The 11736-nt window shown below is 36.4% G+C and overlaps 1 protein-coding gene across 1 annotated transcript; it reads left to right on the top strand.

The window, feature by feature from the left end:
* Positions 1–7780: 7780 nt before the first annotated feature.
* On the top strand, positions 7781–11373 carry LOC137711982 (remorin 1.4-like). Its single transcript, XM_068451130.1, has 5 exons — positions 7781–8035; positions 9173–9196; positions 9327–9396; positions 9561–9642; positions 10941–11373. The coding sequence occupies exons 1-5, from the start codon at positions 7975–7977 to the stop codon at positions 11139–11141; spliced, it is 438 nt and encodes a 145-aa protein (XP_068307231.1). The 5' UTR covers positions 7781–7974; the 3' UTR covers positions 11142–11373.
* Positions 11374–11736: the final 363 nt, after the last annotated feature.

The raw sequence follows: 11736 nt of genomic DNA, 5'->3' as shown, positions 1-11736 counted from the left end.
ACTTCCTTGCACGGCAAAGAAGGATTCCTTGCATATTTGATATGGCATCCTTCCTTGACTGGGATTAGGGCTTCTAGAACTTATATTTAAGTGTCCTAAATTAATTAGGAACCCCTTTGCAGCTGGAACATAATTAGGAAAAGATTAGGATTGACTAAGTCAAAATAAGGAAGTTTGACTCATGTTTCCTTCTTTGTAGCTGATTCCTTCTCTTCCAAGTCTTGAATTAATTTCTTCAACTCTTTAGCACATTCCTAGCCCTTCTTGAACTTCAATTTCATCCATCCACCTTTCGTCCATCCACCTTGCTCCATGCATGTGCTATCATTCCAAGCCTAAAACTGCTCCAAAATGCACTTTGTTGCCTCTTTAGCCCTTTGGACCTACAAACACACGAAAATAGCTTAAAATACTAAAATAACTATGAACTAACAACATAAATGCAAGAATACAAGCTAACTAATCACATAAACATGCTCTTATCAAATTCCCCCATACTTAGCTTTTGCTAGTCCTCGAGCAAAGCAAAACAAACAAAACACAATCTAAACCTTCCAACATTTGCCTCAGGGATTTCCAATGAACATGACATATTAAAAATCACTACTCCTATAGATTTTATCTCTCTTTACACTTGAGCAAACACTTAACCGTAGTCACCACTCACTAGCTCACATTTAATCAATTAAAACAGCAATTTGAAAGTAGTAACATACCTTAGAGAATTCCCTCAATTCCTCACTAGATATACTCTCTATTTTCACACAGATTTTCTGACTACACTCCCTATACTAAGTATATGTGAGAAGATTGATGCAAACATGTAGACTAGCACTCACATATGTTATAACAAAGAAAGCATTTTCTGGAATTATTAATATGACATGTATATGATATCATGAACGGAATGCTACTACTTAGAATCGAGAACCAGGGATTCCATATGCTCATACCAATTTCAAGCTCCACATATTGAAACACATAACAATCAAGATAGAAGTCTAAGGGTTGTAAAGGGGCTAGGGTATTGGCTAACAAAGAAAGGTAAGGATAAACTAAGGTTCTTAAAGCAATAGTAAGCAAAGTAATGAAATAAACGTTTAGAATTCACTTTTGAATGGAGAAATCAACTTTTAACACCCATGGGAGATTCATACAACACTTAGGGTCAAATTCAAACTTTTGGACCCTTTCTTCAACAACCAATACTTGTGAGTTCATTCTCACTTATTTCTCAACTCTTTTTCTTTCTTTTCACAACTTTTTCTTCTCGTTTTTTTTTTTTCTTTTTCTTCTTTTCCCATGCTCTTTTAAATTCCCCCACACTTGTTTTTCTACAAATTAAAGATCAAAGGGAATTCCCTCTAAGTCATGCTTCACTATCCTTTAAGAATAAGGGTATGGATAGTTCTATTCTAGGCTAGGTAAGGATAATGTGGCTAACAAAGAAAATAGGCTAAGTAAGGCTCAAAAGGGTTAAACCTACAATACATATGCAAAGGTTAAGGCTTTTTGGCTCTGGTTTAACTAAACAACTTCATCTTATTGTATGTTATACACTCAATATCATGCTTTGAATGAAACAGGTATGAGTTCTAGTATTTGGAACTATAATGATGAAACGCATTCTAAGTAGCAACCAAGCAAAGAAATAATGAGATCATGCAACGACTTTAGAAAACAAGAAATCATAGATTAATAACTCTCTAAATAACGTTTAGGCTTAAGTCTCTCAAGGTTGTAGCAATAGTTTGAGTTCCTTCCTTCAAGCATGTTACAAAAATTGATTTTTTTTTTCCTTTTGTGATTACATGTGAATTCGTAAACGACAACTACAACTAATCATAAACCTCAAAGAACTCAAACTTCCATCCATGTTTGTAACTTTCTTTAACATTCATGCAATTAAAAACCAAATCATCATCATTGTGTTGGAAAGTACCCTAAGACACAAACAAACAAACAAAAACAACTCTTTTTGGGTTTTTCAAAACTGTTTTCGATTTTTTTTTAAATTTTCATAATTTCTGTTTAAGACACATTAAAACACTTCAAAACACCCTAAAAATACTTAAAACAGTGAGTAACAATATTAGAAGTGATAGGTGAATAAATCCCACGAAAATCATGCAAAAACAGCTTAAAAATAGCTTGTTTACCCCCCCTCACCACACTTAAACCAAACATTGTCCTCAATGTTTCAAACAAAGACTCACACAAAAGTCATCAAAACAACACAACTAACAAACACAACTATCATAGCAAAGTAAAAGCAATAAAGAGTAGGGTTTAGGAACGCAAATCTGGTTGTGGATTGTTAGAGATTCCTAGGTCTTCTTTATTTGAATGCATGAGTTGCCTCCCAAGAAGCGCTTGCTTTAATGTCTTCCAGCCGGACGATACCTCCTTTTAAGCTCCATTAGTGCTCACGGCATGGAGGGCTACATCCTCCACGACATGCTCCTCAAAATACTCATAATAAGGCTCAATGAATGGAAGGGGATAATGATCCTCCCTGATTGTGGTGTTGAGCTTCCTAAATTCAAAGTGAACTTTCTCACCACCTTGATTTCGATTGGGAACCTGTATCAAAGAAGGTAACAACCTATTAGTTGAAATGGGAATTGGAATTGGGATTGGAGACTTACAAACATATTGTGATGGATGCTAAAAAGTGGCAGCACTGTCGACAAAATCACTAGTGGTGCTCTAGGCCAGATTGGGTGTTTTTAGGGCAGCCACTCCAATTCCTTCTTCGATGGTGGTTATAGATGCATTCTTCTTAATAGGTGTTGATCGTTCCTGCCCTACATCTTTATTCACATCAATGACAAAACAAGGGTGAACATCATTAGGATTCTTAATAGATTCAGAAACATTGAATTTAATTATATCACCACCAAACTCCATTGTTAATGCTCCCTTGGCCACATCAATTTTGGTTTAGGCTGTTTTCATGAATGGCCTTCCAAGTAGGAGTGGCAATGGTGGAGAATGAGCCGAATCTTCCATTTCAAGCACATAAAAATTAGCCGGAAAGATTAAATGATCAACCTGCACCAAAACATCTTCCAAAACTCCTTTTGGATATGCATTAGAACGATCGGCTAATTGAATAATAACTCCATCATTTTTAAGCTCTCCTAAGTTCATAGATGCATAAATAGAGTAAGGCATGACATTAATGGATGCACCTAAGTCTAACATAGCATGTTCAAACCCTGTATTTCCAATTACACAAGGGATAGTGAAACTACCTGGATCTTTGCATTTAGGAGGCAATTTCCTTTGCAACATTGCAGAGACATTTTCACTTACATATACCACTTCCTTGTTCGAAATCCTTTTCCTTGTTGTGCAAAGTTCTTTCAAGAATTTGGCATACTTTGGAACTTGTTTGATTGCATCAAGGAGAGGGATATTGACTTGCACATTTCTAAATGTCTCAAGAATGTCCTTGTCACTCTCTTCTTTCTTTGATTGCAAAAATCTGTGAGGGAAAGGCACATTTGGTGGAATAACATTAGAAACAATTGAATTTAGACCTAACTTACCTTTGTTGGACGTCATAGGAGATTTAAGTGTCTGCAGCAAAGGTTGCTCCACCCTTGTCGTGGCTTTGCCTTTGTCCTCTTCCTCTTGCAGCAACTTTTTATCCTCCTTTTGGCTTGAATTGGGTGGTTGTGGGGTGGTTCCAACTTCCTTGCCACTTCTTAACGTGATAGCATTGACGGTTTCAAATCCTCCTCTTGGATTCACAATGGTTGAACTAGGCAGTTTTCCTTGTTCTCTAAACTGCCCCATGAATTTTGCCTTTTGCCCCATTTGCTTCTCCAATTCATCCACCTTTTTAGCTTGATTTTGTACTCCTTGCGTCAAAGAGGTGAGTAATTGAATAACTTTATCATTATCCAAAGATGTACCTGAGTTTGGTTGAATCGGAGGTGGTTGAGGTTGCATTGGTGCATATGGCCTTTGAAAAATCCCAGGGGGTGGTGGACGAAATCCTTCTTGTTGTTAAGGTTGTTAAGGCGCCCTCCACTTCATGTTTGGATGATCTCTCCATCCAGGATTGTAAGTGTTTGCGTATGGATCATATTTGGGTTGATTTTGGCCTTCAAAATCCCACAGCATAGGCACTCTCCCATCCTCCATTCTCTATCAATTGAGGACATTGCTCAGAGGGGTGTCCTTGCATGGTGCACACACCATATACACTTGCTTTTTGCACTTTGGATCCATCAACAACCTGTGACATAAAAACAGTGAGATTAAAAATTGAGATTGAATTTCAGAAATTGCACTTACCTAATTCACTTTTGTAATAGTTGTCCCTTATGCAAGAAGTCTAGGTTACCTTTTTCAAGAGCTCAATGTAATTCAACTTCTCCTCTACAATTAATCCACACTGATATTTAGGGTCCAGCTCATCTATCTTCGATTTCTGGTTTCAAGTATTACATTATTTTCATTGATGATTGGTCTCGATTTTGTTGGTTATATCCTTTAAAATTAAAATTTGATGCCTTTAAAGCTTTTCAGAATTTTAAACTACAAGTTGAAAATCAATTTGATCAAAAGATCAAAGCTATTCGATGTGGTAATGGGGGAAGGGGGAGAATATACAAGCAATGCTTTTAAGTATTTTCTCACATCTCATGGAATAACATAACAATTTTGTTGCCCACACACACTTGAGCAAAACGGTTTAGTGGAGAGGAACAATAGACACATTATTGAGCTTACTAGAACTCTATTTGCTCAATCAAATCTTCCTCTCCAATATTAGGTAGAAGTGCTACAAACTTCGGTGTATCTCATCAATAGAACACCATCTTCTACTCTTAAATTTGTAGCACCACTTCAAAAACTATTTCATTGCCCACCTGACTATTCATTCTTAAAGGTGTATGGTTGCACTTGTTATCCATGGCTAAGACCCTACTCCAAACACAAGTTTTCTTTTTCGAAGTAAAAAATGTGTATCTATTGGATATGGACTTCAAAAAAAAGGATATAGATGCTTGGATCTTGTCACAGGTAATGTCTACATTTCCTGAAATGTACCATTTGATTTTGATGAAGAAACCTTTCCATTTCAATAATTACATTCCTCTTCACCACCTGTTCAAGAATCCCACAGACAATAATTGCCTTTTTTTTACCTGATCCTCCCCACCCTCCACCTCACATGCCATCAACCACAACCTTATTACCTTCACAGTCGTCCCCACCAATATCATATTCACCTCCTCACAGCCCCTTTATCACAAATCCCAACCAAACATCACACACTCATATGCCAAATATAACCTTTTCACTTTTCTCTTCACCCACATCACCACAAAATACAACCCATGGCTCCACATCTCCTCAATCTCCCTCCGGACCCACTACCCATTCCAGTAATCAAAACCTTTCCTTACCACTTCATATTTCACCTGATCCACCACCTCTCACTCTTCCACCAACCACTACCAACATTCATCCCATGCAAACCCGTTCCAAGTCTGGTATATATAAGCCCAAAATTCTATCTACTTGCCATCCCTTTTCTAGTGCCTTATCCACTACTCTCCAAATACCTACTTCCACCATCTTCAAACAAGCTTCTTTGGATCCTCATTGGCAAGCAGCAATGGCTGCAGAAATCAAAGCGCTCAAGTCCACAAGCACCTGGACGTTTGTCCCACCACCTCATTCTCACAACACTATTGGATCTAAATGGGTGTATTGAATCAAATACAAGGCTTGGATCGATATAAAGCATGCCTTGTATCTAAAGGGTTTCTTCAACAACATGGTATTGACTACCATGAAACATTCGGTCCGATAGCTAAACCAACAACTATCAGACTCATTTTATCACTTGATGTCCAGTTCAATTGGGAGATTACTCAATTGGATGTCTCCAATGCCTTCCTTCATGGTACGCTTCATGAAGATGTGTACATGGCACAACCTCAACGTTTTATTGACCTTCATAAACCTCATTTTGTGTGCAAACTTAACAAGTCTCTATATGGTCTCAAACAAGCTCTGCGAGCTAGGTACGAGGAGCTCTATCGTTGTCTTCTAGCTCTTGGATTCTGCTCCTCTATAGCAGATCATTCTCTCTTTGTCAAGGCTGATCACTCACTCACTTTTATACTTGTTTACGTTGATGATATTCTAATCACAGGAAACTCTTCTTCTCATTTTGAATCTTTGATCAACAAGCTTAGTACTCAATTTGCTATGAAAAATGTTGGCCTACTGCATTTTTTTCTTGGTATTCAAGCTCATCGAACTGTTGACACGCTCTTCTTGTGTCAAACCAAGTATGATCAGAACCTCCTAACAAAATCTAACATGCTTGATTCGAAACCATGTGCATCACCTTCATCTGCTTCCAACCTTGCTTCCTACAATAATGAATTGCTTCAAGATCCTACCATGTACAGATCATTGGTTGGTGCTTTGCAATACCTTACATGGACAAGGCCTGACATTGCCTTTTCTGTTAATCAAGTTTGTCAACATCTTCAAAATCCCAGAACAACTCATTTCATAGTTGTTAAGCGGATTCTTCGTTATCTCAAAGGGACACCAGATCATGGACTTCTTCTCACCAAAGGCTCTACAAATATTACTGCTTTTTCGAACGCTAACTGGGCCGACATTCTACATTTGGCTTCTGCATATTCTTTGGCAACAATCTCATTTCATGGAGTGCCAGAAAGCAACCAACCGTCACTCAGTCTTCCACGGAAAGTGAGTACCGTTATCTAGCCCAAACAACTGCTGAAGTATCATGGATTTGCTACCTTCTCCATGACCTTCGCTTCTATCTCCATAATCCCCTGCTGCTCTTATGTGACAATCAAAGTGTTCTTGCTCTTGCTGCCAATCCTATTTTTCACGCAAGAACGAAGCATATCGAGATCGACTATCATTACATTCGTGAATTGGTCATAAACAAGTTAGCTGTTGTATCATATGTAACCTCTCACAATCAGCTTGTTGATGTATTCACTAAAAGTTTGCCCACAACTCGTTTCAAGCTGCTTAGTTCCAAGCTAACTGCTCAATCCCCGCAGCTTAGCTTGAGGGGGGATATTAACCATAGTCCAATGAATAGAGCCCATGGTGCTACACCTTGCCAAGACACCTGTTCAATTGATCAACACACCCAACACTCACCTAGAACCATCTCAACGGTACATTGACAGCAAGGCTTGGACAGCTGTGCATAGATAAGGATGAGCAAGAAGAATATTCTTCTAGGGTTTCAAATGCAGCCATGTATATAAATACTGTTGTTTTCACTCTTTATCTTTTAAGGTTTCAAGGTCTGCCATTTCCCTTACTTCTCTTACAAATAGCTTGTAATATTTTTCATACCCTTTTCAATATACAAAGATGATTCTTACTCTCAGCTTTGCATTTCATCAGGTCTCAATCTTATATCTTGGAGCTCATCTAAACAACTTACGGTTTCTCGTTCCAGCCCCGAATCGGAATACTGTGCTCTTGCTCATGCGTGTGCGGAATCCATCTACTTATGTTTAGAGACTTTCTACATTTAATTCCACCTATTGGAAATGCGCAAAGAATGCTAAATAATTCCATCTACCAAGAGTCCAAAATTTAGGAAAACGCAATTTTTGGAGTTTGCATTTACCTCCAGAAGAAGTTGGTGGTTCAGATTAATTTTAGGTCTCTTAATTTCAAACTAAATATTCTAAATTGTTTTCTTATTATCTTCTCTCAGATCACCCATAACAAAAGAAGAAGAGAATGAAAGCAGAGCTAATGATGAAGCGCCTGAGAAATTATTTTCTTAGGCCGTCGGGTTTCTCTTCATTGTTTCTCTGATCTAAATTAATTTACTACAAAGGTGGGTAACACACATTGGGGTGCATTTAACTTTTAAGTTTATAGCACACTCTTTAGAAGACGACCCATAATCTGGTTGCCTTGGCCAAAATCTCCATGGCGAGCCCAGCGCCAACAACACCTGAAAAAGAAAAGGATGTTCCTGCAAAAGTTGAAAGTAATCTCTCTCTCTCTCTCTCTCTCTCTCTCTCTCTCTCTCTCTCTCTCTCATATTCAATGCTTAAGGTGTTTTAGCGGTTAGATTTGATTTTCATAACAGTTTGAATAATTTATTTTTAATTTCAATCGTTCATTTACCGTATCACTTAATGCCACGAAGCATTGAAATTAGTTTTTCCTTATGCTCCTATTTTCTTAGAGATTTTTCTTATTATATTTCCTAATTTATGTATGAATGTTATAATGACGTTTGTCAAATAAAAAAAATAAGAATAAAAATAAAACATTGTATATTGGCCATCTGAGGAGAAATTCTTAATATGCCACTGTGTTATGTCCCTATACCTCAAATTTAAGTGGAAACCTAGAGTTACAAGTTTCTATAAACTTTTAAAGCTCCTGTGATGCAATGCAAAACCATTTGTTATATAGGTAGTTTCGAAACATTTCTATCTTTTCTTTTGCCCGTTTTAGTTTTTTATTGTAATTAAGAGTGAGTCTATATGATAAACAAGGGAAATAGATCAAGAATGATAAAAGTGGTAATAAAATTTAGGAATAAAACGTTAAACTATGTGTGTAGCTTTTTTTTTTTTCTTTTCATTTCTACAATTTTTTTTCTCACTTTATTCTTCTTTTTCTTTTTTTTATGATCCGTCACGAGTCGGGTGGTTCATATACATGTAAGTTGGTATATGATAGCACTACATTAAGAAGTTGTTAAGAGTATCCATCCTACCTTGAGAAAGAAGGAACCTTGTATATGTTTATATAAGTAATTGATTTATATTTCATATCTTGCCAATTGGTTTTATGGTGAAACTCAACTACCTTCATAATATCAAAGCAGGTTGTTTGGCATGTAAAGCTCAATGGGACACGTGCTTCACATCATCTAATTCGTGTTGTTCACATGCTATGCTTGAAAATTTGTCACACATAGGGGGCATCTTGAGAGTATATTATTCCACATCGAAGAAAGAAATGACCTTGCATGTGCCCATAAATAATTGAACTGCTCCCTACATTGTCAATTAATTTTATAGTGGAACTTACTTCATTTAGTTGGTAGCTAGGTCCTCATGTATCATGAACACAACTTCTAATTATGGATTCTCTTTTTCTGTTTACGCAGAGGATGCAGGTTTAATTAGAAAAGGTAATTGGTCGGGCACACTTTGAAGTTTCTTATTTTATGCCTGCATTACGTAGTGATTTGATTATTTAATTAACAAACAGTTTATTCCCTCAACTTCGTACTTATATCATTTCTTGTGCTTGCACAACAGTTTTGTCAATCAAGTCATTGGGTTTAATCAAAGCATGGGAAGAAAGCGAGAAAACAAAAGTAGATAACAAGTAAAACGTTCAAAACCATTTCAGCTTTTTAGCACATTTGCTAAATTGATAGGAGAAACATGGCACATTTATACAACGTAATTAATATAGATTATTATCCATTCATTAACAGCTAAACTTTTAAAATCCATTGTTTAACTTAACTTGTTCAAATTGTTGAACAGAGCAAAGAAAAAGTTTTCTAATGTTGTGGCTTGGGAGCTAAGCAAGCAAGCAACCATTGATGCACGTCAAAAGAAATATGAGGTAATTGATAGGACTATTTTCAATTAGAGAAATTTCCCATACCATTTTCTTTATCATGCACATTCATATTTATTTTTTTGTCTCTTCACTTGTAAGTAAGAGGTCTTAGGTTCAATTCTCTCTAAAGGCAAGTTTGAACCATATTATTACTAGCCTATTGTGAGGCTAAATCTACCCTCTCCCCCTTCCCTTAGTGTAGATAATATCATTTGTTCAAAAAATATATATTTATTTTTGATCTTTGGATCAAATAAAGTAAATTTAATGGACATAAATAAACAGGCACATATAGAAGGAGAAAATTGTGTGCAAAAATTACTTCTCTTGAATTAGGATTGCACGGCACTGTGGTTACCCGTACGGTGTTAGAGATGCAACGTTAGTTATAGTAGTATTTGCCCACCGGGTGACAAAATTATAAGGTCTTCTTGGACAGACCATCTCATTCCTATGACCCACACATATAAATCTTATCTAACTTAAGTGGTGGTGATGCTCACTATCATATTAACTATCATTAAATGAATTTAAATTTCGAAATTTACATAATAAATAAGCATACTTATTAACGATAATCAATATAATGGTGGTATTCACTAACAGTTTAGATTAGTGAACAAAAACGCACTCAGGCACACCCGTTGCATTATGACCCCACTCACTTCTCTTTTGATCCCACCCAATGAATCTTGACCTGACACAACCCATTGTGCGGCCGCCCGCACCAAAAGTCTCTAATATCGGGTGCCAACTGCCCAACCCTACTTTTGGATTGAACACATATTTAAAAGCTTGTTAGCCACCAAATGATCTAACTTATGAGAATATTTCATTTTTTTTAAAGGAAGACGATAAATTATTGACTTGAAACTGAAGGGTACATCATATCTTGAATGAGGAGATTCTGAATAAGATCAGGAGATCCTCGAACCAAACTATCACATTGCAAATTGAAGTAGCAAACTGAGCCAATCTACGAGCTATTCCATTACATGTTCTAGAGACGTGTAGAAACTTAGTAGGGTGTAGAGTTTTCGCAATCTGAAAAGCATCCTCTCCTAATAAACCCTAAACCACATCAGATATGAATACATAACATAACAAATGAAATTTAATGCCACATCAGTTGGAACTCGAGATATTCAAAATAGAAAATTAGTTTCTTTTTAAGTACATAATTAAGTCTTCTTTTGAGTTTTGAGGTTTTATATATGCTTCATTATATCTCAGTAGTATATATATTAACTACGAAGGCTGCTGATTACCGTTGCTTTCTAAATATGTCTAATGTTTGACAGCAAAAGCTAGAAAAGAAGAAGGCTTTGTACGTTGAAAAGATGCAAAACAAACTAGCTGAAATCCATAAGACAGCAGAAGAGAAGAGGGCGATGGTTGTAGAGGGGAAAAGGATAGAACGTAATAAGGTGGACAAGAAGGCTGATGATTTCCGTGAGGTAGGGCTTGTACCAAAGAAAATCCTACCATGTTTTAACTATTGAATCAATTTTTAGTTTCCTAAGAGGAGTTCCACCCGTTTTAAGAGGGCAAGGGCTAGAGCAAGTGAATTGCTCTTGCTATTCACTTTGAACAGTATTTGCATCTATGCAACTCCACCCATTGAACAAAGGTAAAGGTAATGACGATTACTATTCACAAATTATTTGTTTTATGCCTTGTAAATGTGTTTAAGTGTGAACTTTGTAAGTTTTTTCTTTGAAAATAAACTCCATATATAACTCCAATTTCAAAGGAAGAGCAAAGCATAGCATTACAACATAGTACGATATTAAAATAATATTATTCTCAGTTGCCTACAACCTAGGGCATCCAAGGCATGGTGCTAGGGCTCCAATGTATAGTACAATTTTGTATTTCGGAGTATGCTCTAGAAGGTTCCAACATTTGTGCTTAGTGAATCATTTGTTTTGGTTATGAAGATTGAACCACATTTGTGCTTGTAGTTACTGAAAAAAGAATTGTGAAACAACATAATAATTTAATTAATCAAATGATTACTTTTTAATCACCAAAAGGTCCAAATAAGAACATGTTAACTATATTTGAAATTTATTAATAGTAAAATGTTGTTACCTT

This window comes from Pyrus communis, chromosome 13 (assembly GCF_963583255.1).
Source record: "Pyrus communis chromosome 13, drPyrComm1.1, whole genome shotgun sequence".
Taxonomy (NCBI): Eukaryota; Viridiplantae; Streptophyta; class Magnoliopsida; order Rosales; family Rosaceae; genus Pyrus; species Pyrus communis.
This window is presented reverse-complemented; position numbering and strand designations above follow the sequence as displayed.

Coding starts and splice junctions, on each gene's coding strand:
- LOC137711982 (XM_068451130.1), top strand. CDS start 7,975: ATGGCGAGCCCAGCGCCAACAACACCTGAAAAAGAAAAGGATGTTCCT. Junction 9,197..9,326: donor TGCAGGTTTAATTAGAAAAG/GTAATTGGTCGG, acceptor CTTGCACAACAG/TTTTGTCAATCAAGTCATTG. Junction 9,643..10,940: donor CACGTCAAAAGAAATATGAG/GTAATTGATAGG, acceptor AATGTTTGACAG/CAAAAGCTAGAAAAGAAGAA.